We start from the raw sequence: 21,152 nt of genomic DNA on the forward strand, positions 1-21,152 counted from the left end.
GACTGTAGAAATTCAAATTCAAACATGTTTATTAGAAAAAGAAAAAAGATCCTTGTGCAAACAGAAATTACACCTCTTAGAAAGAGGAGATGATGAGGGGGATGATGTAATCAAGGTGGTGGTTTTGACATCCATCTCATCTGTGGGGAGGAAAAGAAAGCCTCAGTCGTTTCACAGTTGTTAAACCTTAAAATCCTGTTTGTTTGTAATTATTCCTCCAGATTTTTAGTAGTGCTCAGTGATCAGCCATGAACTAGGATGGAACAAATTAACTCTATATATGTAGCCCAATAACCTTTATTTCTGTGCATTTTCCTTTATTAATGACACTTACTGAAAACTGTAGAAGAGACTTTTCTTCAATAATAGAATAATGTAGCACTGGCAGCACCAAAATTATACTAACTAAATGTAAAAGCTGCCATACTATAAAACAGTTATAGATGGATTTGAGTCATGTTTTTTAATACATGGGGGTATACATAATAGAAACACAATAAAAAGAAAAACTGAAAGAACCTGCTTTTGTCCAATTTGTTATTTTATGATGATCAACATCAGAAATGACAATGTTAAAAGAAAAAAACGCAAACAGTGTCTGACCTCACTGACCTCTGCAGTCATACTGTACAACTCTACTCCTGCTTCTTGGGGTTATTCACAGCAACGTAGTGGTATAACACCACTAGCAGGAACAAGGAGACGCCAAGCATGTTGGCAAATATGGCCAGCTGCACGTCTGTCACCATTCTGCAAAAGGACACAGAGGCAAGATTAGGCAGGTGCTGGGGTGAAGAAAAAGTGTGTTACATCAGTGGGTAGTAGGAGAAGAGGCATTTTCAAAAGGTTAAAATAAAGTCATGTTTATTTTGTATATTCTGTGCTTATTTTTACAGCTTTGGCAGATATCTGAATGCATTTCAGGACCTTTCACCAGTTTCAAATAAATGTCATTCTCTTTCACTAGCGACTTGAAGGTAAGGCATGACAATTATGTCACAAATTAACACAGAAAGTTGGGAAAAAATGAAATAGTAGCGAGATCATGCACAACTTCATGTAATGTTACAATTAAGTGCCGACATTTTGCACGTTGCCGCAGTTTGCATATTAGGATTTTTATGTGAATCAACAGAGTGATAATAACAGATAGGAGTGATCGGATAGTTTCAAAATAATCCGCCAAATTATCATATTTTAGTAAAATTTCTAAGTGGACAATCAACGTAGCTTTAGCGATGCTAAGCATGCTAACTACTAACACCCCCACGAACTGAACTAAGTAAAATAAGTAACGTTTCATATTATATTTCAGCAAAATTACAAATTTTATCCAAGTGCAATCACGTTTACCAAATGTTATCACTCACATTTTCTGTTAAATTGCTTTTTAACTCCCGGTTCGAGCAATACTCCAGCTCTCCAACAGCAGGTAAGCGCAGTGACGTTTCTTCCGGTCAAAGAGGAAAGCCACGTCACATCTAGGAGCACCATAGAAGCTGTTTGATTGATGGAGTTGGTGAGCAATTAACAGGAGTCAAAACTGTTTCCGGCACTTTAAAAGTTATTTTAGCATTCTTTTTTATCAGGTGAGACCACAATCACCATACCATAGTGGAAGAGGGACCCAGTCAACAGAATTTCATGGAATTTTGTGTGGTTTATTTTTTCAGGGTCCTCCAGGCCTGCGTGGCGGTAGTGAGCTACTGTTTAACCGGGAAGGGGGTTGCGCTCCGTAGGAGTGGCCCCTATGGTTCGACATCGCCTCACCCGGCGTAAACGAAGGCGGCCAAGCTAGATGGTACTTGAACACGGCAGCTAACATTGGAGATTTGCATTTCCAAAGGAAGAGATATTTAGTTATCTCGTCTTTGAGCCAGACCCTACCGCCATGGCTCTTTACGAATATGTCACTCAGGAGCAGCTTGCGGGCTTCGACAAATATAAGGTATGATTTATAGGTTACAATGGCATGCTAGCCGCTGAGCGGACAGGCTCTGTACGTTTAGCAGCTAGTTGTCACGATCTGCAGGGTGCTTCCCCTGAAAAATGTGTAAAGGTACTCAGAGTTTACGGAACGATACCGGATGTTTGCCATTTTTCCTGTTGAAAATAAAAGCCGCAAAGTAGCTCATCTCATATTCACCAATGGTACGTTTTTAGTTTGAAATTTCTGCTCGGAAGTGTCCTTATTTTCTGTATTTTACTTTACATTTGGTGCATATGCGCTAACAGCTAGCGACTCCTCTCTGCTTATGTTGTATTTGAATGGAGGCTTCTTTGCTTTGACAGCACAATTCAGAGACTTTATCTATTTCCTTTTTATTGGACTCCAGCTGTTAATATTTTTTATTTCAGCCACTGTAAGGAATAAAACTGCTAACGAACACCTGTAATGGTAGCGTGGAGAGGAAACCATTGAACTGGATCCAGTAGGATATGAGAAACAAAGAAGCACATTAAAAACGTCTAAATTAATTGTAAAAAATCCTGGGGTGTGCAACATTGTCTTTTGATGGGTTTTGAACGGAATCACACTTTGTGTTTGCCAACTAATAGCATTTTAGTTGTTAGTTAATTCCCATAAGGATGCGCTTCACTGGGCTATTACCAGTGCGCTCATCTGTAAGGGCATGGAAGTCATGGAGTATTTTAAGTAGTAAGTTGATCTTTGAATATCTTCATTTTGTTAACATGTGCTATAACATTACAACTTTTTCTATATGTTTTGCATTATTTCAGTCAAGTTTCTTCTTCCTTTGAAACCCTAGTGTGGGTACTCAGGCTCCTTCCTAATACCTCATGCTTTTAATGCTTCAGACTGAAGCAAAAGCAAGAGTCGTCATATATCTCTGATTGTCACAAGAAACCATTTTTTCCCAGTTTTTTCCTTGTAAGTGGCTTCCCCTGTCTAATAGCAGCCGTAACCCAAGCACTGGTTTCTAGCAGGCAGCAGAGAAGGACAAATGAGAGCAAATGAGGGGATTGTGGCTCTCCTTGAAAATAGAGGTTGCTTTCTCAAAAGGGGAATAAAGATGCATATAGATGAGCTTTAAGTGGGAAGAACACAAGAGCGTGGAGATTGCTCAGCTGATCAGTTCACTTTTTTTTCTGTCACTCCACTTCTCACATTCATTTGTAACAGGTCACAGACTGCAGGGCCACCTTAGTTGGTAAATGGTAAATGGCCTGTAGTTATATAGCGCTTTACTAGTCCCTAAGAACCCCAAAGCGCTTTACATATCCAGTCATCCACCCATTCACACACACATTCACACACTGGTGATGGCAGCTACATTGTAGCCACAGCCACCCTGGGGCGCACTGACAGAGGCGAGGCTGCCGGACACTGGCGCCACCGGGCCCTCTGACCACCACCAGTAGGCAAGGGGTAAAGTGTCTTGCCCATAGACACAACGACCGAGACTGTTCAAGCCGGGGCTCGAACCGGCAACCTTCCGATTACAAGGCGAACGCCCAACTCTTGAGCCACGATCGCCCCTAGTTGGTGTGAAAGTGACATACTTGTGTATCTGTTAATGCACACAGACTATGATTATAGTGCCTGTTTTTCCATGTATGGTTATAATTAATCACACAGGTGATTACACAAACAACCTATTATGTCATCACATATTATAATCATCATTATCTGCAGTGAACACGCTGTCAGTATTGCAGCAATAGATAAACATTTTCATATTAGGTTAGATAAATCATTGTGTAGGCTTGAGTGAGAGCACTGTGTAGTAAAATTAGCCTGTGTCCTTAGTTGGCTGTTGCAGTATTAAGTGCTGCACTGTATTCACAGTGAACTTGGAAAGTGAAGACTGGGGAGCCCAGCTTTTGTAAGAACAGTGTATTTAACAAAAACAAAGCAAAACAAAAAAACAATAGTTTTGTGTAGTCCCCTAAAAATGAAGATCCCACCCTTCTTCCAAGTATCTAAGAGTGACAGTGTGATTAAAGTCTATCGCAGGAGATGGGTGTGCCAAAGGATAGATATCAAAGATTCAATATCTACTCCTAATAGGAAAACCTACTAAAATAAAACACACAGTCCAATGCAATATAGCTTTTACATTGGGTCCTACAATGGAAAAAGGTGCACACTGCAATCAGTTTTATTCTTATTTAGTATCAAGACGGTCCAGTTAACAAGGCAGTTGCTTTGCTTTATCTGCAATGAAATGCAGAATTAAAGACCTGTTTGTGATCACACCTCTGTGCCTCTTTGCAGTACAGCGCAGTGGACTCGAATCCCCTGTCCATCTACGTCATGCATCCTTTCTGGAACCTTGTTGTGAAGGTGAGGAAGACCCGTCCAGCTTAATGTGTCAGTTGCAGGCTACATCATTAATGAGATTTCCAGCCGTGTGCTGTGATACAGTAGCGAGGCGACCTGATGCATTACCAGCGCGCATTTTTCTGCCAGTGTCAGAACACATCAGTCACTGATTGTAATGGTTTGTTTTAGATTTGGGAGGATTTTTTGTTGTTGTTGTTTTTAATGCTGTCATTTAACCAGACAGTCATTTGAAAAGGTTCATATTAATATACATAAATCTTCTATTCAGCACTACTAATTAAATTCCAGTTATTCAATATGCCATTACTATGATGAGAAAACTGTGTGTGAGAGCTGAGTGCCATGATCATGAATTGTTGTTCTCACAGCCTCTGTTTTTTTTTTTTTTTCTCTCTCACTCTTTTCTCAACAGTTTCTACCCACATGGTTGGCACCAAACCTCATTACATTTACAGGCTTTATGTTCCTTGTGTTGAACTTCCTCATGTTGGCCTTCTACGACTTTGACTTCAATGCATCTTGTAGGTCATTCACTTTTTCCTTTTTCTTAAACTGGGGAGGGTTGCTCAGTTTGTTTTCCCTCAAACAGACTAGACGTGGGTTGAATCCATCGCTGTTGTCTAGAGTAGGAAGAGAGATTCAGGCATGTGCAAGTTTGTTTATGGAAGGCAAAGTCCAGCGATCGACTGCCTATGGTGGCTCATGGTAATCACTAACCCGTTACGTCATTAACACAGGCAACAACACCCAGGGAGCTGTTCCTGTTTACATGCCCAGACTACATCTCTGTATTGCAAATAAGATACTTTGCTGTGGCGTGTCTGCTGTCCAATCTAAGTGGTTACCTTATACACACATAAATGAAACACTCATGGACAAAAGGCTGACCTCTACAGTCAATAAGAGGGCCGGTCAGGATTTTATCTGTCAGTACTGAGCTCTTAGAGGAATAGCTAATCCAAACAGTGCACACATATTAACAGTTGTCCTAAAATATTGACTTTTTTAGATTGGATAACATTGGTCTAGTGAGTGGAATCAGTAATGTGGAAAATTACTCTAGTCTAAGTTTTTCATGATCTCCGTGTGTCGTGCCATATACTCACAATGTTTGTTTCTCAGCTGCAGGATACCAACACGTGCCTAGTTGGGTCTGGGTTGCAGCGGGGATCTTCAACTTCTTAGCCTATACACTTGGTGAGTTCTGACCTCTGCAACTCCATGTGGCTTGTTTTTATTTTTATTGTACATTTTTTCCCCCTTCTTACTCATGGGAAGTAGAGAAACTCACAGGGAAGTGCAGTGCCCCTCGAAAGCTTAAAGGCCCCTATTCTGTTTTTGTTTCGGATGCTTACTTTATAGAATGAGGCACGCAGACACCTGTTTTTCTGGATTGTTTATATGCACTCATGTTACATCTCATAGCATTACATTTTCATTTTTTAGAAGTATCTCTAACTGAAATCATAAAAGTTATCAGACTATTTGTAACTTGAATCAGATAAAGCTGCACTTGTCTGTCTAAAGCTATGCATGACATCCTGGAGGTATGTGTATGAAATATAAGGGACCAACCACCATTGCAACAACATTATAAGAGTAAATATATTGCACTCCCAATTCTGATATCTATATATTTTATTTAAAAAAACAAAACTTGAAGGAAAGCATATTTGAAATAAAATTGTTGTCTGATATTCAGTATGATGTGTGGTTGTCAAGGCTGAAAAAAAGAGACGTATCTTCTGACAAGTAGCAAGGTGGGGGAAATCCAGGCTGGAAAATGTCATTGGGGAAATAGGTTTCAGTACATATGGCTGCCCACTTAATAGCTATAACATAAGTACAGTGGTCCCTCGCTATAATGCGGTTCACCTTTCACGGTCTTACTGTTTCGCTGATTTTTTGTGTGTGCAATTTTGCATGCTTTTAAAAAAACAACCAACAACACATTTTTAAACAGCGCATTGTGTAATGTGTTCTGATTGGCTGTAGACCACTGTCAATCAATCTCGTGCCGTGTCTCTTGTACAGTACAGAACACGTTCAGCTTGTAAAATTTATCTAAATCTTTGATCGCTAGCGGTGTGACTCTGAAGTGCTGTATTGTATGTTTGTAAGTTTTCTCCAACAAACAAAAAAATGTCGATGAAACGTTTCGCACCGTCAAAGGCAATCACGGGTGCCTTTGGTGTTATTCTGTAACACTGGACTTATTTTTACTTTTAGAGTGTTTAAACCATAAAGAAAAGTGGGAAAATGTTCATGCCTGTCAGAGTAAAGTGTAGAAAGTGTGTAGTGAGGGGTTTTACAGGCATAAAACATCTATAATAATTGTAAAAAAAAAAAAGTTAGCTACTTAGTGGATTTCACCTACCGTGGGTTATTTTTAGAACGTAAGTACCGCGATAAACGAGGGACCACTGTAATTGCCTTTTGTTAAATTCTCCCAATTCTGTTTGGTCTTTGGGCTGAAGGAAGGACAATACTCGGTGTATAAATGCTCAATCAACAATCGTTTATTCCGTACAATTCAACACTTTATGAGCCGAGACCATCCGGAGGAGAGATGAGCGCGGGAAGGTGTCCGCCTGATCTTGAAGTGTCTGAGCGTTCCACACATTTGTTATGACCTTGGCTTCCTGTGCAGTATGTTCTGTTCTTTTCTAATCAGACAAATAAGGTGATGACTCTCTGAAAACAGTATTTCTTATAACTCAGCAGTATAATGCATCATAAAACAATATCATTCATTCACAATAAATGAGCAGTCTAATGTAATACAAATCAGTTTAATAACTGTGATAGTTATCACCTCTTCAGGAGAATAATGCAAACTAAAACTACATAATGATTTCACAATCTTTAATTAGGGGTCTAACGTGGCATAAGATAATATAATAATCTCACACTTTGAAGCAGCTTCATTCCCTGACTGTAGAGAAGGGTCACACTGCAGCATCCTGAAACGTAAGCCATTCCTGCTAGACTGCAGAGTTAGGTTAGAGTTGAATCCTCTCTCCGTTTCTTCTGTTTGTCCTGAACACCATTAGTGAATGACTGATAGGGCTGTTCGATATAACGATATGTATCGGATGACGATATAAAAACGTCTATCGTTTCATTTTACGCTATTGTTTGTTTCGTGGTGTCGCAAAATAAACTTTACGGCAATATTTTTCATCATTTTGATGGTCACTGTAGTGGCTATATTAATTTCTTAAAGTTCTCTCTTTCTCTTATATTTAATATAACCACACTACGGACGGACAAGCGCTTGTTTTTATGCGTTGTTGTTAGCAACAAGGACCGTAAAATCACCGCGTGTCCATTTGTTTATTTTCCACATAAACGTTTCACAATAAAGCTCAAGATCCTGTTGAGACTTTTCAAAATAAACTGAATCACGTGAAAGATGCAGAGTATTTACGGATGAGAAGCAAAAAAGAGCCGCCAGGTGCTAAAAAATAAACCTTAGACTCAAACGTTAGAGCAGGCTTTTCCCCGCAGCACGCCGTGTAATAAATACTCACAAAGAAAACGGCGGCTGTTACAACTTATGTCTAAAAATGTATCGTTTCATGCATCGGTTAAAACATTCGACTCCAGGTACACGACGCCCAGCTGGAAACACTTCATGCAAGTCGAGCTGCCCGAGATTCACAGAATTTACAGGAAATGTTACATTTTTGTGATTTATATCGTTATCGGACGATAAAATTCTTATATCGGGATATGAGATTTTGGTCATATCACACAGCCCTAATGACTGATGACCTCAGTAATCACTGCGTGTAACATTAAATGTGAACGTTTAGACATGAACAAAGCCTCTTATCTCTGGGCATACTTTCAGTTTTGACTTTCTCATTGCAGTTTATGATAAATATCTTTTTATAATTCTCTGTTGCTCTCCCACTGACATGATCTGTGTTAGTTATACTGATCCCTTCTTATCTATCCTTCCGTCATACTCTGTGAACCATTAAAGTGAAGCAACCGTGATGTTTCATGTGAGGCTGTGCTCCTGAGTGAACTGAATGAAGCCCAGCTGTGTTGGTGTAACAGTGAAGTGGGAAGTAGGAATGTTGCTCCCTTTGACCAGTTATGCTCAGCCTTAGCTGAGCAGAGATGCCATCATATATACATATTAGGGGTGCAACGATATTCGTATCGATATTGAACCGTTCGATACAGTGCTTTCGGTTCGGTACGCATATGTATCGAACAATACAAAATTTTTAATTTATTTTACCAACTTTCCTTCTGACGATGCTGTCTGTGTTGAGCGCTCAGTGAATCTGCGTTCGACTACTCCGCCTAGGCTCGACAGTGCAGCCTAGGCGGAGTAGTCGAACGCAGATTCACTGAGCGCTCAACACAGACAGCATCGTCAGAAGGAAGAGCGCAGGGCAAGCTAGCGAGACAGAAGTTAAGCTCTCCTTGCAACATGGACCTCCCCCACCCTCATTCAGATCTGGCGTTTGGAATTATTTTGGTTTTCATGTGACGTATGACCCTGAAGGTAAGCGAGTCATGCACTAAAGTAAAACAGTATGTTGGATGTGCCACGCAATGCTCAATTACATGGGTGGGAACTAGTGTGTTAGCGCAGTTAGCTCGTTAACGTGTTGGCCGTCTAGCCCCATGCACGGGGCGATCGGCGGTAGCTCGTTAACGGAGATTTGCCGTGTTGTGGCGTTAAGGTCATTTCAACGAGATTAACCTGAAAGCACTAGTGGGAACACAACGAATATGACTGCACATTTACGCCGACATCATCCTAGTGCAAAGACAAAAACAACAAGCATGCTACTAACTTTAGCCGAGTCATTTAGACAGCTGTTAGCACATGATTCTCCTTATATGTTTAATATGCTGCTGAGAATATAGCCCAGAAGAAGCGGATAGTATAGCTTTTATTTTGGAAAGAGCCATTTCTCTGTAATAAACTCTCTTTTCCAAAGATGAGTGATTCCTCAATCAGATACAGGGCTCGCAATATCGCTAGCCCGACGTCCCGGGGCTAGCGATCTTTTCAGTCGGGCTACCAAAATCTATCTCTTCCCTGCCCGTCGGGCTATTGTAGGAAGGAAAAATATATGTCAATGCTTTTGCATTCTTTCAGAAATGTAGCTGGGTAATTATGTCATTGGCATCGGTGAGCCACTGTCAATATGTGACATATTGAAGTCGCGTTTGAATTTGTGCTTGTTTTTTTGCTTTCACTTTGCAATGACAGCACTGATCTGTGAGTGATGATAATTTGTGCACCAATTCCTCTGACATCGTCTTATTAATCGTTAGCTTACTATGCAAACATGACAAGTGAAATCTCCCGCAGCTTAAACATGTGAGAGGTTGATCGCGCAGAGAATCGCTGAGCTTATGTGAGTGCGTGTGTAAAAGCAGCAGGATTTATATTTGACTACGATGACCTTCACAGACAGATATATATTTTAGTTCTGCTGAGCCAAATAAGACAGGTCAGGGTGAAGAAGTGACAGCCAAAGAAAAGCTTACCACAAAACGGAGAAGTTATGACAAATCAGACTATAAGGCAAAAAGAAAGTGCAGCTTTATGGTTTCATGGACAAAAGAATTTCTGTGGCTGCAATATGACGAGCTAAATAACCAGGGCTGCACATAAGTGGTCCGCAGGTGCGCATTCGCTGTCAAAATAAAAAACACGCACAAGGGTTAGGGTTAAATTTAAAAACTGTACTTTTGAGTTAAAATATATATTTATAATTTTAATAAATGACAAATTAAAAAGGCATGAACATTTTTTTTGTATCGAAAAAATATCGAACCGTGACACCAAAGTATCGAACCGAACCGAACCGTGAATTTTGTGTATCGTTGCACCCCTAATACATATCCCCATAAACTTGTACTGTATGTGCTGATCTGTGTCTGTCTGTGCTTTTTATAGATGGTGTTGATGGCAAACAGGCACGTCGCACCAACTCTTCCACACCGCTAGGGGAGCTTTTTGACCACGGTCTGGACAGCTGGGCCTGTGTCTTCTTTGTGGCCACTGTATACTCTATATTTGGGCGTGCGGAGAGTGGTGTTGGTGTGGTCACACTTTTTTACATACTGTGGGTGGTGCTGTTCTCCTTCATACTGTCCCACTGGGAGAAATATAACACTGGCATCTTGTTTCTGCCTTGGGGATATGATATCAGCCAAGTGGTAAGTTTTTGGGCATTTGGTTGATTGACAGTGTGAGACACTACTCTAGACTTCTAAACATCTGTCTTGTGTCCTGTCTCCTTGCAGACAATCTCCCTTGTTTACTTGGTTACTGCTGCAGTGGGTGTGGAAACCTGGTACCAGCCAGTTATTTTTCACCTTCTCTACAGAGACCTCTTCACCTTTATGATCATTGGTGAGCTGTGTTTAATTACTCAGTTACTGAATATGTTCATTCATTAGCCAAAGCAGTGAAACTGAAACTAATTTCTGCTGATTTCCAGCTTGTTCCTTCACTGTGACCTTACCTATGAGCCTCTACAACGTCCTCAAGTAAGCACAACTTATATCAGTTTAGATCATATTTTCTTTTTTCTCTTGCCTTTGCTAATTCTGTTCTTAACTGTTTTCCCACGGTGCTTTTGCAGGGGTTACAGGAATAACACACTGAAGCACAGCAGCCTGTATGAAGGTTTACTGCCTTTCCTCTCGCCGTTTCTTCTGTTTGTCCTGTCCACCATTTGGGTGATCTACTCTCCATCCAACATCCTGGTGCTGCAGCCCAGGATCTTCTACCTCATGGTGGGGACAGCTTTTGCCAACGTCACGGTAAGTGTGTGATTTTTCTTTTTCTTTTTTTTTCTTTTTTTTTTTTGTGTTGTTTTTTTCCTTCATCTCTGCAATGTAGTTTCCTCAGTCAGAATTTCTCACTAGAATTTCAAACTCTGTACTGATACCCAGGAAAATACTTGATACCATTTTCTATACCAAAGATTTCATTTGTGTTTTTTCAACTTGTCAAAGATAGATTACAATAGTCCTGGTCCATGCACATGTATTCAGCTACAGTCCTGTTTATTTCATATGCTTCTGGTGACTTGGCTGGGTGATGTGAGGAAAATGTAATATCGTGATATTTTTCGGCTATATCGCGATACACAATATACATCGCAATATGTCTTGAAACCCAGTGCCCCCGAACCAGTGCCCCCGAATCAGATTGCAGAGTTTAAAACGGTCTTAATTTTGCAGTGGATGACTTTTGAGCTGGTGGAAAGTTTTCTTGGTACTGCTACCTTTTGCGGCAGTAGTTTTACGGCATGTTTTGCAAATTACAGCATTATGTTCAACATCCTCCCACTATCACCATATTTTTCCTTATCTGCTGGTATATAGACACGCATGCTCAGCACAGTGCGTGGGTAGAACATTTTCTGGTTGGGGGGGGGGGGGTTAATGATGCATTCGCAGCATGTGGGAGAAAAGAAAATTTAGAGTGAGTTACATTCAGACAGCTTAATAATTCCATGGCGACTTATACTGGATGGTTACAATAAAGCCATTTTAACCATCGTACGTGGAAAAACTTGAGATACATTGAGTTTATTCGATGTATCGCCCACCCCTACTTGGCACCGTATTTTTCTTTCTAAAATGAGTTGTTAAGGTGGCCTGCCACTGTTTCTGTTTAGCTGCTGGTGAACTTCAACTCAGGACTTTTCAACTTCAGTGTGAGACTTTAGGAGCAACACAACACTTTTTAGACCCTTATTGTGTTTTTCTGTTAAGTAATGCTGTCTGTTAACCTCACAGAGGGGCAAGACTAATAGCATTTGCTGCCTAACTCCCACAATAATGTTATCCTTTTATCAAGTAGCCACAGTTACTAGCTGTTGCCTTAGCCATCTGTTAAGTTATGGTTTAATGTGACTGTTAAAACAGTATATAGGCTAACAGTAATGTGTATGTCAGCCTGGTTAACATTTATGTTTAATACTTGAGTGTTGGTGAAACAGTAGCTTTACTGACCTCATGGAATTCCTCAGAAATAGAAGGGCGTCGGTCTGTAAGATGCTGAGTATCTATTTTAGAAAATCAAAAAACAAACGGGTACTATCGTGTTTTTGGAAATCAAAACATGCCATACATATTACTTTTGATGAAGTACATAGTTAATGCTTTTTCACGTGTTTTTTGTGAATGTGTTTGTCTTTCAGTGTAAGTTGATTGTGTGTCAAATGAGTAACACACGCTGCCAGCCACTGAGCATACTGTTACTGCCCATGACAGCGGTGGTGGTGTTAGCCATCACCAGGGTCTTCACCAACGAGACGCTTCTGCTTTATTTGTGGACAGCTGCTGTCGTATTAGCGCACATACACTACGGCGTGTCTGTGGTAAGAGCACATATGCAAAGAACATGTTTGATTCCCTGCTGTGCAAAGAGGCTGCAGCTGTTCCAAAGACAAAGATGTGTTTGTTGCTGTAGCTCTGCCTTTATCCTGATTACCAGCACTGCAGCAGTGCCAGTAACACGCAGCCAACTGAGGCTAAGAAGACACTTAAAAAGCCCCCCAAAACAGTGATTGTGTTCATTTAGATCAAAACTTATAGACGTTAAACCACCAAATTCCAAAAGGTCTTCATTTATGTAGCCATTTTATACATAATACATCTTACTGCATGGCCTGTATAGCTGTAATGAATAATGCTTCTGTCCTATATGATTTAACTTGGAGAGAAAATGTGCATGTTAAAGAGCAATGGCCCAAAACCTGAACCCTGAGGAGACCAGTAATTTTCCTGTTCCTAAACTTTGCATTCAATGCAAAACTGAACTGAAACAGAATATATGAAGGCCTTTGAATTTGAATTAACTGCTGTTTTTACCTTTTTCGTTGCTAGGTAAAACAGCTCAGTAACCACTTCAACATCTTTGCCTTCTCCCTCAAGAAGCCCAACAGCGACTGACAGGAGGAGGAACGAATCGGCTTGAAAGGAGCAGAGGTTTAAGCTTCTCTCCTCCTCTGCTTACCGACACTTCACTTTCATCACCGCGGAAACTGCATCCCCTCCATCCATGACAACACTGCAAGTGGAAAGGACTAGGGTTTTCTTTTTCCAGTGTCTTCAAAAACACACAGTCACTCTGAGCACGCACGCTCACACTTCCCCTAACCTATCCACCAACCAAACTCTGGTGTCAGCGGTGTGGTGGGCCCAGGGGCTCTGGCTTCCGTCACTGATGATTGGCCAACTTGGTTGAGCCAATGAGGTGCAATTGTTTCCTACGGAAATGTGCTTCAGTCGCGAGGACAGGAGCCCAGACGAGCCATGCAAAGATAAACACTCGCATCGTTTGTTCTGCTATCTTTCGTGAGGGCCCTCATTGTCCCAGCGCAGTGCCCAGACCGCCCCCCTCTTATATTGTCCATAACAAGTCAATGCCTAACCCTTAACCGCACACGTTTCTACTCCAGGCCTCCACCTCACACAGCCTGTCTTCTAAGTTCCGACTCCAAGTGAGGAAAGGCAGAAATTCCCCTCACTTATAAGATAGATGTACAAGCTAATTGACACAGGAAGATGCATTATTCTGTTTTAATGCAGATGAATAAATACTTTGTGGCAGATATTTGATTATAGACACAGCCACAAACACACACACGTGTACTCTTAAAAGTATTATGAATGTATCGTATGCCTTGGGGAAATGCCATTTCAGTTTTATTATATTAACAGGAATGCCTCAAGTAGTGTTGTTCTTGAACGTGACCAAACCATCAAACTCTGGCCACATGTGGCTCCACAGCTGGGTCCAGTGTTTAAGGTTCTGTCACCTTTTTTTTTTAATGAGATGACTTATATATATAAATGGTATGTGTCAGGGGGATTTGGGGCATCCTTTTTTTCTAACTTAAATGAAACTGTAAAACATTGTACAAATTTCCCTCTGAAGTTCACTGTCTGCGCTGTCGTCTTAGAACAGAGTTGACTATAGAGCAAACCCAGGTGACTTTTACTAACTTTCCACTTTGACCTCTGAGCACTGGCTTCCCAACTCTACCTACTATCTGAGGTGTCGTGTCTTCATGCTGATTCGTTCTTTTCTTCTTCTTTTTTTTAAACACTTTTTTTAAAACTGTGTTTTGGTTGTAGTTTTTAACATTTTTTAACATACATCACGTCTTTTGGGGGGGGTTTGATTCAACTGTTGCTATGGCAATGGTGTGTGGTAAAGTTGCGCAGCACTTGAATGAAGAGTGGGTCCAAAAACCGCTAACGGAGCGGGCTCACTCTGAGGGAACAAGTCGTCGCACGGGACACCGCGAACTCCACAGCACCGCCTGGCTCCGTGGTCCCTCCTCGCACTGATACTGTCAGCGCCTCTATTTTTGTTTTTTCTCAGCAGTGTGTCTGATAACTTCTCGTTGCTTTTTCCGGTCCTGTAAAACACTGTTCCTCTCTTGTGATTGTAACTATGGATCCAGTGTGATAGCCATTCAGTCATGGCCTCGGTACTTGGATTTTCATCAAACTGGTTTTTAAAGCATGCCGAGAGAAGAGGGGCAGGCTTGTTGTAGTTCAGCTCAGGTTGTTAGTTTCACCAGTTTGAGCTTCACCGTTTTTGAAAACCAGCCAAACCAGAAGAAAACCAGTATGTATGTAAAGTTCTTGTTTACTTGGGGTACCTCAGTCTTTATTGAAAGGTGGGACAGGAAGAACCAATAAGCTGAAAATAAAAGGACAAAACTCAACACTGAATAAGAATTATAGGAAAACCTTGGACTGGGCTCAGGAACAGTCAGGCCGGTCAGGAGTTAATGTTTGTTTGTTATCTGACTGAATACGATTTACAGTCATAGTAAGCATCATCTCTTTATACAGTCTTCTTTATTTTAAGGATACATAGGTAACATGCACTGGGGATATATAAACAACGCTGGTATCATCTCTGCAGTTTTACCACTTGTGCAGAAGTTTTGTACGTAAACTGTTACTGAGCATCACTGAACACTGAGACCACAACACAACCTAGTTACTGTCCCTGTATGGCTGGGAGGAACATGGACAGCTAAGTAGGTGATTGTGATTCGCAGTACCTGTTTTTCAGTCATTATCGCATTATAACAGTTGACACTGATAGGACAGTTTTTGTTTTAATAAATGATGTTTATGGAGCCCCGCTTCATGAAGTAGATTGTAGTAATATGGCAACAACTGTGACTGATTTAAGCCCGGCACAGTGAGCTAACTGTGTCTCTGGTGGGTTTGTGCACTGTCTGGGTATGTACAGCTCCATGAGTACATGTCTGTTTAAGTATGGGTGTATACGCTGTATGTGTGAATATCTCTGTAAATACATATTATTATTTCTTCTTCCTTTTTTTTTTTTTTTTTTTTAAACTAAGTGGGATTGTTGACTGTCTGACAGTTCGTGATGGGGTGTGATGCCAGTCAGCAGCACAAAACACAAAATGGTCTATGGAACAGTGTTTAAATGTGTCAATGTTAAGGTTTTTTGGTTTTGTTTGTTTGTTTTTAACAATTGTAGGATTTTATTTTTTTTTATGTGTGCTGCTTTACCAGCTGATGAGATCACCTCCAGGTCTTTGGGATCCTGTGGAAAGGAGCAGTAGGATTTCCTCTCCAGGTTGCAGACACTACAAACTCAATCCAAACAGGGAATTCATATCAGAGAAAATGTTATCTGGGATTTTTTAAAATTATTATTTAAAGAAGGAAACAAAAAATTGTCATGCTGCTTCCTTAGCAAGTCTTAACCACCCACCCTCAGATGAACCAAGCTGTTGTATAATGCTGCTCTGGCAAACGCTCCAGAGCCTCAGTGTGGCTTCTTGTGATGTTGTACTTAACCAGTAGAAGAAGGACTGTACGGAAACAAATAAAAATAGATTTCTTTAACATTTTGCTGTTGACTGAGGTTTGAACTTCAGGGCTTGGAAGCCTGTCATTTCTTAAGTGTCCTCCTGAGGGTAGCAGAGAGCAGCATTCACTCACCTCGTGTAGTAAGAGTGCTGCACTGTGATTACATACAGCACTATGTTATTAGCTGCATGCAGAATATTCAGAGAAACTTTCCACAGTATCCCGACTGTTGTCTTTGAAGCTTTTGGGTGTCAGCGCAAGTTTGATTGGTTAAAAGCAGTGAATATTACAGCTGACCCATCTAACAGATTTGAGCAGCACCTCATGCACTGTTGTTTTAATATATGTGCCAATCCTCTTTGCACACAGTAGTGTGCAAGAGTCTCAGACCACCGGTCATTTCTTTATATTTTGTTAGGAAAATGGAAATAGTTGCTATGATTTATTGAAGCAAAAAAAGACTTTGTACAATTTTAATGAGCTTGGAACTCAATATTTGGTGTGAGTGCTTTTTTTCTTCACCAGTCGAGCCTTCTTGTCTTTTGTTTAAGTATTCAGGAATAGTTCTCCAGGCTTCTTGAAGGACATTCAAAGCTCTTCTTTGGACGTTTCTGCCTTTTGGTCTGTTCTCTGTCAAAATGCTCCCACACTGCTTCAGCAATGCTGAGGTCTGGGCTCTGGTGGAGGCCAATCCATGTCTCACAATGTTCCACTGTGTGTTTTTCAATCAAGATGCTTTTAGTGCATTGGCAGCGTGTTTGGGATCATTGTCATGCTGAAAAATGAAGGAACTGGCAATCGGTCTTTGCAGAACGTATTGTATGGTGGAACAAAGTGACATGTTTTCTTAAAGACATGTCTTTCAGATGCTGTAGATATCTTTTTAGGCGTAGCAGTCATTTAGTGCTCCAGTTGTCCAGTTCCCTGAACTTTTTAAGGGCAAACTGCACACTCCAATTTTCACAACTTAGGGTAGTATATATTGTAACTTTAGAAAAATATATCTGCATTTCATAGTATATATTATCAGAAATGGGAAGCACTTGACCTTTGCAACAGATCTAATCTGACAAAAAAAAAAATACACTACTAAAATTGATAATTACTGATATTCAAGTGTCTTATGCTAAAATAAGAAAATATAAATAAAAATCTAACAAGACCTCAGCTGTAGAAAAATGCTTCCATTATTGCGCCACATTAAAATGAGCATTTTACCACATCATTTATTTCAGTTTCACTCATTTAAATAACGAAATTGCTTTAAAATGGAATATACTGTTGAACCTATTTACACGAACGGAAGAAGCTACTTTTAGTCGCTCCCTTTGTCGCAAGGGGTCACCACAGCACATGCGTGGCAGATTTTTATACCACATGCTTTTTTTGACACAACGCCCAAGAAATCTGCATCTCCTCCTTGGATTAAACCAGCGATCGGTCGCTTGACAGGCAGATGTGTAAATCGCTACACTGCTGAGTCACATGTGGAAAGAAAAATAGTGAAACTAAAAGTTAAGAAGTGGAATGAACTAATATGTGGATTAAATCATCCACAGTTTTGCCCATGCAATGAATTCAACATGTCTGCAGCTGTTCTCCAGTCAAACTGTGGTCGAATGAACTCCGACAATCTGCAACACAATTACATTTGAGTGGAATAAGGAAAACAATTAAACATACCCTAGTTTCCCCTGGTTAATACCTGGGAGCTATGCTGTTCAAGTGAGTTCAATTCATTGCACATTTCTAGCGCTGTGTGTGCCTCAGAGATGAAATATCAAAGGTAGGAACTGGCCCATCCTTGTGCATTATGCAGCTCATCCAGCAGATGGCGCTGTAGCTCAGCAGATGTTGCAGTTTTACTTGCTATAAAAGAATTGTTTCAGCACACAGTTCTCCACAAAATGAGCTTCACACGTTGGCATTTTAAAGTCTTCTTCGTAGTATGAACAAAATGTGCCGAACTCAACACCCCTGACTTATGTGGCTCTGCTCTCTCTAACAGACTTCATTAGTAATTGATGTGTCCTTGCATGCAAGTTTGTCTGATAGCAAAAAGTTTGTGTGTTTTTGGTTTTTATCAGCTTTGCGCTCACAGAAAGACTGTAAAAATAAATCTCACGGGGAAGTTTAAGAGGCAGAGTACTGATTGAAAATGAATGAAAACTTTCAAACAAAGAGAAATCTGAAATGCTTAAAGTCATTAGGGCAGCTCCCAGAGAACATCAAAGAGGCAGAGTCTGTGGCAAGTTTGCCTTTAATAAATGCTTGTAGCTCACAGAGCTGTATGTTTGAATGTGGAGGCGCGTCGGGCCGGCCTCTCCATTGTGCATAGGTGCTGAGTCCTGCCTGTCAAAACAGCTGGCAGCTCCCCAAGATCTTTTTCACGAAGCAATGATTCATTCAAACAAAGAGCAAGCCGGGGGACTGTTGGCACATTAAACACGAGATCAACTTGATTGTCTGGGAACAACGGCCTGGTTGCAGAAGTGTTACAGAAGAGTGGGGGGGGAATAAATTACAGATGATCACTCATTTTCAGTCGATCATTTATACCTATTCAGGGCTCTAGAGTGCGACCAATTTGGTCGCAAATGCGACCAAATTTTTCAGTGGTGCGACTAAAAATAAATATTTGGTCGCACAGGTGCGACCAACTGTTCCGGTAACAAAAAAAAAATCTCTGTAACTCTCCGTGTGGTCAACAACAGACACACATTATGCCCCTATCGTGGACTAAACCAATCAGAGATAGTCAGGGGCGGGACCTCTCTGATTGGCCGTGGTCCAGTTGAAAGTGCAGGTGGAAGAGAGAGGTGAGTAGCTTGAATAAAGCGATATCAATTCATTAACGGATTCCACACAAAGACCTAAACACGGAGCGGACCCAACACATCAGAATCAGCTTCGTCTTTCTCGGCTTTCTCACCCGACGGCCTGAACACGGACACGCTGTCGGAGCTTAGCGATTCTTCGGGTCCGCGCTGTGTTTACGTCTTTTTGCGCTGATTCTGAGCTGCAGGTTTTGCCTCTCTCCAACCAAAATTCACCGAGCCTGCAGCAAAAGAAGCAGCAAACTGCGCTTCACATTTGATCAATGTCGTCATGAATTCCCTCTGACTTTTGCTGTTTTGCTTCCACCACGATAAAAATCACACTTCCTGCACAGCTCTCTCTCTCTCTGTACTTCAGGAACAGTTTCCCGTCTCAAATCTGTTTTCTGCATTATTCATTCGCTTATTACCCACCAGTCTAGCGTTGTTTACAGCGCTTTTTCTTTTTTCACTTAAATGACCTCGGACAAGAAAGCCTAATTTCTGCTGTTCAATACTGAAGAAATTTAAATTTCTTAAAATTATGCAAAATTGCAGAATATTTTTAAGGTTATCTGCTATAAAAAGCCAGACCAGGAAAATCTCCTTCATGTTTTCCTGTGTTTTATTCTCAGTTACTTTCACACAAAGGCATCTGCTGTGATTTTCACAATTCTGATGAAGTCTCATGTGTATCAGTACTGATAAATGATCAGAATTATAATATTTCTGACTGTCTGAGGCTAAATTGAATCAAATCAGGACTTTGAGAACCGGAATTGAATGGATTATAGAAATCAGTGATGATACTCAGCCCTAGTGAGCAGCCTAGGCCTGAGAGCAGTGGATGTACTGTAGCTGTGGGTAATAAGAAAAGATGAAAAGAACTATTGATAACTTTTTTGTTAAGTTAAGGCCTGATCTGTCTGAAATTCATAGCCAGTGCTCTGACACGGTGCCATCAATATTTGAATGCTGAAAAAGCACAGTGTATCCAGAAAACACATTATATGCTGCAGTAAATGCACTGCCCAAGTGTCCCCTCTCCCCACGGCCTTTCAGCAGCAGACAGCAGCAAACAGGTCGTCAGAGGAGGCCAAGATGATGATTAAGTTTTTAACATTTTCTACAATATTGACAAAGCACTTTAAGCACAAGTTTGTTAGTTAATAATTTAGAAATTAATATTGTCTGTATGGACTTCCCCCCCCCAAAGAAAGTGCACATGTAAAACTGCGGTGTTAAGCGATGCGGTTGAAAAATTTGAGTGCGCCTAACTTTTGTGCCGGTACGCCTAAATTTTTAAAGTTAGGCGTACCGGTGCGCCCATGTCAAAAAGTTAGTCTAGAGCCCTGCTATTAACATCTGTGCACCAAACGAGTTCCACACTTTATGGAGAAATATATTAATCCTTTAAAATCTCACAGTCTTTTTGCTTGAAATGCTAAAAAAGTTTAAAGCTGGCCTCTTTGATAGCTGTGGTGGATTCACAGCATTAGCAAACTGAAAAAAGACCAAGAAGTCACAAAGAAAGAAGCTTTAGTTTCCTGAACCTAATCCTAAAGCAGGGGACTTCTGCTGGGTCGATCCATGTGCTCAGTCTTCCAGTCACATTATTAATATTGTCAAAACGTGAGTCCTTGGGGCCACTTTCTGAAGCCATGAATTTTAAAATCATTTTCAGTGAAGAATTCTTTTAGACTGAGCTGAGCTCTAATCCATTAAACAGCACAGCTTCTGTGGGACCAGGTGGAAAAAACTTTGTCTTTAATTATATTTGCTAATGAATGAGTAACAATTACAACTGCACACTTGATTGTTCTCAAATCCACCCAGGAACATGTAAAACAGATAACTGACTAATTTTAACTGTCTGCTTATTAGAAACAAATGTATGGACTTTTACTAGGTTGACATAAACTGTGCACCTGTAGCGGCATCTCTTACTGTTTATGAGTGCCAATAATATTTTATAATGAACAGTTCACTTAAAATATTGTTTTTATTGGCTTAGATGTGATAAAATGTTAGTAAGTTTGAATGTTTAGTGAATATAAATGTAAATGACGACCTCTAGAGAGGAAGCTTTTTTCATGTCATGTTTTGTTATGTAGATGATGAGACACTTTAGTAAAAAGATTTCATTAGCCTTTATTTTC

General features: G+C 40.5%; 2 protein-coding genes across 4 annotated transcripts; one reads left to right on the top strand and one right to left on the bottom strand.

Annotated features, from left to right (window-relative positions):
* Positions 1-11: 11 nt before the first annotated feature.
* On the bottom strand, positions 12-1,470 carry ost4 (oligosaccharyltransferase complex subunit 4 (non-catalytic)). 2 transcript variants are annotated; one of them, XM_082506092.1, is made up of 3 exons: positions 1,371-1,470; positions 604-750; positions 12-140 (listed from the first exon to the last, which is right to left on the bottom strand). In XM_082506092.1, exon 2 carries the CDS (start codon positions 747-749, stop codon positions 636-638), a length of 114 nt encoding a protein of 37 aa, XP_082362218.1. In that variant the 5' UTR covers position 750; positions 1,371-1,470; the 3' UTR covers positions 12-140; positions 604-635. The 2 variants fall into 2 exon arrangements, with proteins under 2 accessions (XP_082362218.1, XP_082362217.1); XM_082506091.1 differs by having other exon boundaries at positions 613-750; positions 1,371-1,469.
* selenoi (selenoprotein I) lies at positions 1,465-16,215 on the top strand. 2 transcript variants are annotated; one of them, XM_082506087.1, is made up of 11 exons: positions 1,465-1,519; positions 1,674-1,948; positions 4,241-4,309; positions 4,722-4,830; positions 5,432-5,506; positions 10,245-10,507; positions 10,595-10,703; positions 10,792-10,840; positions 10,936-11,116; positions 12,505-12,684; positions 13,193-16,215. In XM_082506087.1, the coding sequence occupies exons 2-11, from the start codon at positions 1,892-1,894 to the stop codon at positions 13,298-13,300; spliced, it is 1,200 nt and encodes a 399-aa protein (XP_082362213.1). In that variant the 5' UTR covers positions 1,465-1,519; positions 1,674-1,891; the 3' UTR covers positions 13,301-16,215. The 2 variants fall into 2 exon arrangements, with proteins under 2 accessions (XP_082362213.1, XP_082362212.1); XM_082506086.1 differs by having other exon boundaries at positions 1,505-1,589.
* The last annotated feature ends 4,937 nt before the right edge of the window (positions 16,216-21,152 follow it).

The sequence above is a fragment of the Aulonocara stuartgranti genome (assembly GCF_965226115.1).
Source record: "Aulonocara stuartgranti genome assembly, chromosome: 15".
Classification (NCBI taxonomy): domain Eukaryota; kingdom Metazoa; phylum Chordata; class Actinopteri; order Cichliformes; family Cichlidae; genus Aulonocara; species Aulonocara stuartgranti.